The sequence below is a fragment of the Gracilinanus agilis genome, chromosome 4, assembly GCF_016433145.1.
Source record: "Gracilinanus agilis isolate LMUSP501 chromosome 4, AgileGrace, whole genome shotgun sequence".
NCBI lineage: Eukaryota > Metazoa > Chordata > Mammalia > Didelphimorphia > Didelphidae > Gracilinanus > Gracilinanus agilis.
This window is the reverse complement of record NC_058133.1, coordinates 162,677,998-162,684,428: the sequence shown is the minus strand read 5'-3', so window position 1 is coordinate 162,684,428 and position 6,431 is coordinate 162,677,998. Positions and strand designations below refer to the sequence as shown.

Sequence of the window (6,431 nt, the reverse complement as noted above, 5' to 3'; positions counted from 1 at the left end):
CATTTTTGGGGGGAAGGTTTGGATATGGTTACTTGTTTGTTCTCCTCTGCTATTTGCTCTGTTGTCTGGATTTTTTCTATGTAAAAGTTGTCCTGTGTGAAAGGTTTCTTCTTGATCTTTCTCTTCTAGGGTTCCTGTGTCTGGCTTGCCATTTTTAGCCCATCTCCCTCTCAGCTTTATCCTCACGCCCAGGGTCTGTCTGCACTCTTTAGACTCCTGAGGTCTCAGGTCTAGTTGTTCTCAGGGTCAAGCCTCCTGGTGGTCCCCTTGCTTGTTGTTCAGCCTGAAGCTCCTTTAATAGTCTCAGGGCACTGCTTCCACAGTCATGCACCCCTCTGCACTGGGTCCCCACTCAAGGTCCGCACCTGCACTCAGGATCCACATTCACGCCTGCACTCAGGAGCCTGCGCTCAGGATCCACGTCCTCACCTGCACTCAGAATCTGCATCCGCGCCTGCTCTCAGGGTCTGTGTTCAAAGTCTGTGTGTTTTTTAGCCTCTTGGGGTCTTAAGTCTTGCTGCTCTCAGAAGCAGGCCCTGGTGATGCCAGGTAGCTGCCATTGACTTAATGGGTGCCCCAAACTTGCTCTAACTTTTGCGCTGGCTTTGGCACTATAGGTGGTGTGGAGTAGGGAGGGTGTTTCTCAGCTCGTGTTTTAGTGAGAGGTGTTTCACCCCTTCATAGCATGGAAATGCCCCAATTCCACGTACCTTCAATGCTACGCCCTGTTGTGGGGTCCCTTTGTTCATCTGGATTTGTTTTTATGTCTTCTTGAGGAGTCCTATATGCGTAGATTAGGAGAGGGCAAGCAGCTGCTTTTTACTCTGCCACCATCTTAACCCGGAAGCCTCAGCACCCCAAGATTTGACATCTTAAAGGAGCCTGGTGTCTAGCAGAGAGAGAGTTTCTCTTAACATTCCATTAACTTGGTCTGGATCCTTGTTACATTTATAATCAGTTTCAAGCTCAGCCCTGATACTGCCCAATACCATCCTTACTATAGCTAGTACCTCCCTCCTTCTAATATTATTACTAGCCCTCAGCCCCCTTATTACACTAGAAGATGATAAATTGGAGTGGGGATAAATTTAAAGCAGCAAGATAAGTTATAAAGATGATGACTACAGCTCTTTATATTTATCCTCTCTATCCAAGCATCTTCCAAGTCTTATTGCTTATATCCAGGACTTTTAAACTTACCCATATACTATATCCCTTTAAGCCCTCATCATCTTTTGTCTGGTGTATTTTAAAAAAAAACTCATAATTGGTCTCTCTGCATCTAATTTCTCCTCTCACTGATCTATCCTTCATCCAAATACCAAATATATATTCCCAAACCATAGATTTTGTTCTTAAGTAAATATTTTATGGTGTCATCATTATGACTGTATAATTTTACATAAATGGAAAGCACAATTACTGCAGTTGAGGAGGTATAGTTGGAAGTTTTAGGAATATATCCCTCTGATCTCAAGAAATTTACTCCTAGGATCTTGAAATAGTTTGCTAAAAGTTCATGTTTATGACTCTTCTCTGGGATCCCCAGACCTGTAAATGGAATAGATTTGTTTAAGAGAGCTGGTCTATAGAGCTGTAAGGGTGACAGACTATAAGAGTGTTATATCTGTCTGGTAAAACATGATTGATTTCATTTTAAAATATAGTTTTCACCATGTCTAGCACCTCTCAGACCTCTTTTCAAAGAAAGAATTCAGTACATGTCAACTAATCAAGAAGTTTTTATTAATCGCCTACTATAACCACAAAGACACTGTACTAGGTGTTGGGAATACAAGTATAAAGAATAAAACAATCCCTACTGTCAAAGGATTTATATTCCAACAGGAAAAACCTTATATAGATTTAAATATATATAATTTTCAGAAGATGTAGCAATCTGCATTGCCAAAGGAATTGGCTCATTGGAAGTTTTCTATAGCAATAAAATCACATGTCCATTACAAAAGAGAAAGGTACTGAGGAGAAGGTATTAAATATTAGGCTACAGACATTTTGCTTTATCCTGAAAACTATAGGAAGTCACTGATAATTTTTAGCAACAACATGACATTATCAGATCTGTGCCTCAGAAAGATTATTTTGGTAGCAGTATAAAGGACTGCTAGGAAATGGATAGAATATGGGCAGGAAATTCAGTTAAAAGGTTATTAGAGTAAGCCAGGCAAAAGGTGATGACAGCCTGAGTTAGGGTGGTGGCAGTGTGTATTGGAAGATAAAGATAGAAATGAGATGTGTTGTGCAAGTAGAATTGAGAAACTTTACAACAAGTTAGCTGAGTCAGCTAGCTAGTCTTTATACATTTATACAAAATACTTTGCATATGTTAATTCATCTGATCCTCTCTAAAAGTCCTGGAATAGAGGTGTTATTATCACCATTTTATATATGAGGAAACTGAGACTGAGAGGCTGAGTGATTTGCCAAGGATCAAACACTAAGAAATATTTGAGGCAGGATTTGAATTTGGATCTTACTGACTCCAAGTATAACACTCTATTATCCAGCCAGACTACCTAGCTGCCCTTGGCCATATAGTAGTGGATTAGTTGGTTGTAAAGGAGAAGAATCAAACATAATACTGAGGTTCTGAACCTGAGTAACTAGGGATGTCCTGATACCATCAGAAGAATTAGAATTAGAAAGCTTATGGCTAATGAAACAAAGTTGTAAAGGGGATAGGAGGAGAAAACCACAAGTGGAAAGATTAGCATTGGCAAATTGAGGATTACCTTATCTGATAGTGGAGATAGGAAGAAGAGGAAGGTAGATATTTAGAGAGGTTTTGAGGTATCAAATGGGAGAGATAAGGGAACTTATTATAGGTACTTTTGGCTGTTTCAATAAAGTAGAAGGTGGTTCTACTTTATTCTGAAAGAGGGTATGGGGCAATCATACATATGGCGATATGGTAAAGGATTTGTGACAGCTCTTATTAGAAGAAGCATGAGAGAATCCATCAGAGTTGAAGAATAAACCTTGCACCAATAAAGTCCCAGTTGAGATTGAATAACATAAATTTCAGACAAAGTATACACAGTCTCATGACTTCTTCCTGCCACATTCTATAACTTGAGAATGGATATGGGCATGGGAAGCAGCTGTTAACACTGTGACCAATGATTGAGGATTCATGGAATATAAATGGTTTGAAGAAGGGGTGAAGGAAAAAGCAGAGGACAGTGCCTTATGGAACTAGTTTAATTTTATGGACAATCAGATAAGTATTTTATTAAGCATTTGCAATAAACTGATACATGATAAGTCCTGGGTATACAAAGAAAGGGGAAGAAAATCCACTTCCCTTGTCTTAAATACCTATAAGCTAATGGGAGAGACAACAGTCAAATGACTATGCACATACAAGATACATACACACATGTATATACATGCACACATACTCAAATAAATATATATACACATGTTTGTATATGTGTGTATATATGTATATATATATATATATATATATATCTTTGTATGAGTGCCTTTAAAATAATCTCTAAAGCAAAACTCAAGAGGAGAGGAGGGAAATAAAGAAAGGGCTCTCACAGAATATGGTGCTTGAGTTGTTTTTGCAAAGTGAGGGAATCTATGAGGTAGAAGTGAGAAGTAAGAGCATGCTAGGAATAGAGTTGGAAGATTGAATGTCTTGTGTGAAGAACAAATAGTCCAGTGTACCAGAATGGCAGTTAAGGATAAGAATATTTGAAAGGTAGGAAGGGAATCAGGGTGTGAAGAGGTTTAAACATAAAATGGAGAACTTTACACCTCATCTTGGAGATGCCAACATTAATGGAAAATTTGGGGAGAAAATATGGTTTTGGGGAAAAAATACTGAGTTGGTGGAATTTTTCCAAAGAGTTGGATCACAATTTTGAAGTCCTGAAAATAAGGCCATAGTAGTTGGGAGAGGGAATAGAAGAACAGGGAAGTATTGAGGCAAAACAGTTTATAGTATTGATAAATTGCAAGCTTTGGAGATGGGAGAGAAAAGAAGACAGAAACCAGGAATTTGACAGGAGGAACTTCAAAATTCAAAACTTTTTGTTTTGGTGAGAACACTGGGTAGAATATAAAAGAAGGTTAATATTATCTCAGGGAAAACCCTTAAGAGTGTTGTGTCCAAGAATGAGTTGGTCTTCTTTGGGGGTCCAAGTACCCCATCAGTGAAGATGTTTAAGTAAAGAAGGAATAATCACTACTTCAGGATATTGTGTGTAGAATTTAGTATTTGAATAGAAGAGGGATTAGATAAACCCTAATATTATATGAGTAAAATGAGGATCCAGTCATGAAAATTAAGCCCTTGCTTGGCCTGGGTTCAAGAAATATATATACAAATTTAGCTACAAGATACAATGTGAATCAAGAGAACTCTACAGTAATCATAGGAGTACCAGGCAGATGGAGACTTTGAGAGAGAGCAAGAACCTACAGCATAGAAAGAAATATTGGATGGAAACCATCTGTTATAACTTATCTCTCACTGTCATCCACTTATGATGCTCTCGAATTCCATGAATTACATCCTCCCATCCCCTAAATCTATGTCACATGAGGTTGGAGCTCAGGCAGTCACTGGAGTTACTAATAAATAACTTCGATTGATTTTCCACCACAGGTCCCTCATGGAACTTATCACATCAGCATCTCTGATAGTGAGAGAGCTGGAAATATCTTACACAATTTTCTTTCCCTCCCCCACCACATGCATAAAATCCTTGACCACCCTAGGTCAGAGAGGAGGAAATCATCCGTGGCAAGTGAGGAATAGTGGAGCCTCAATTTCTGATCTTTCTATAGAGTGCTACCAGAACTTTTGCTACTGCCATAGGTTCTTCCAGACTAAGAAGATGGAAAGAATCCTGTCTGCAGTTTTGATTCTCCATGGTCTCTTAGGAGCTATTGCTCAGACAGGTAGGAAGCCTTTAAATTGGTTCTGAGATTGGGTCTAGATCAATGACATCAAACTTACACAGAATCAAGGGACACTAATCAATATATCCCTGGGGGCTACATGTTGACTTAATTTTAAAGTGTAATATTATCTCTGGTCTATTCTATTTTTACCTATATTTTAAAAAATTTCAAAATATCATATTCTGGTTCACTTAACACTAAAGAGGGACTTGTGTTTGATACTTCTAGTCTAGAAAATGGAGCTGGAGGTGGATTGATATGGTGAAAGAATGGAAAGAAATGTTCACTAGGAGGGATCTGTTCATTTCCAATATTTAGAATCACAGAGAAGATGAACTCTCTGTTTTGAAAAGTTAAAGAAACTTTCTACTTCTAATCCTTTTTCATTGTTGTAGACATGAGTCGGCAAGTAATGGTGTTCCCTAAAGAATCATCGGATGCCCATGTCCTCCTTAAGCCTCAGGAAAAGAAACCACTCACAAATCTCACTGTGTGTCTGCGTGCCTACACTGATCTCACCCGTACCTACAGTCTCTTCTCCTATGCCACTAAGACCAAGGACAATGAACTCCTCCTATATAAGTCCAAAGTTGAAGAGTACAATTTTTACATTGGGAATGAAAAGGTTTCTTTCAGAGTCTTTCAGGACATTTCTTCTCCCGTCCATGTTTGTGTAAGTTGGGAGTCAACTTCAGGCATAGCTGAACTGTGGATAAATGGGAAGCCCCAAGTGAGAAAAGGACTGAAGAAGGGATATTCTTTGGGAGCAGAGGCAAAGATTGTCCTGGGGCAAGAACAAGATTCCTTTGGAGGAAATTTTGATTTGCAGCAATCCTTTATAGGAGAAATTGGAGACATAGGTATGTGGGATTTTTCACTTTCCCCACAGCAGATTAAATCTTTGTACAAAGGTGAGACTTTGAGTGCCAATATACTAGACTGGAAAGCATTGGATTATGAGATAAAAGGTTATGTGGTCATCAAACCCCAAGTATGGTCTTGAGGTTCTGGGCCATTAGCATGATGGTAAATATAAGAGACCAACAAGTGGACAATCCCCTCTCAAGGAGATTAGATCTCATGTACCTAGATCTCAGGTGCCCATTGTACCTAGATTTTGTACTATCCAGTTGAATAATAAAGAATTAAATTACCTTTAATTTGTATGCTGAATTATTATAATATAAATTCAGTCATTCATAAGTCACAACTCAATTATCTGGAGCCAATCCAGGAATCAGACATCCTTAAAGAACTCTGATTAATATGAGTTCCTAATATGGTGCTATACATTATTTATAAGGACTGTGACTTTTTGGTGAGGACATCCACTTCACTTACATTGATCATAACCTCTTCATAACTTAGTAAATAGCCTACAAGAGTTTGTATTCCCTTCCCCCTCAAAAAAAATCACTGTGTGGACCAATCAGATTATGACCCTCTCTGAAGAGACGATATAAGGGAATAAGTTCCTAACCAGTGGAGTT

The 6,431-nt window shown here is 38.5% G+C and overlaps 1 protein-coding gene across 1 annotated transcript; it reads left to right on the top strand.

The window, feature by feature from the left end:
* The first annotated feature begins 4,785 nt into the window (after positions 1 to 4,785).
* APCS (amyloid P component, serum) lies at positions 4,786 to 6,101 on the top strand. The gene is made up of 2 exons (XM_044674604.1): positions 4,786 to 4,938; positions 5,337 to 6,101. Exons 1-2 carry the CDS (start codon positions 4,875 to 4,877, stop codon positions 5,942 to 5,944), a joined length of 672 nt encoding a protein of 223 aa, XP_044530539.1. The 5' UTR covers positions 4,786 to 4,874; the 3' UTR covers positions 5,945 to 6,101.
* The last annotated feature ends 330 nt before the right edge of the window (positions 6,102 to 6,431 follow it).

Excerpts from the sequence above, each read along its gene's own strand:
- APCS (XM_044674604.1), top strand. The coding sequence starts at position 4,875 with ATGGAAAGAATCCTGTCTGCAGTTTTGATTCTCCATGGTCTCTTAGGA. Across the intron at positions 4,939-5,336 it reads AGGAGCTATTGCTCAGACAG|ACATGAGTCGGCAAGTAATG; the intron begins GTAGGAAGCCTT and ends TCATTGTTGTAG.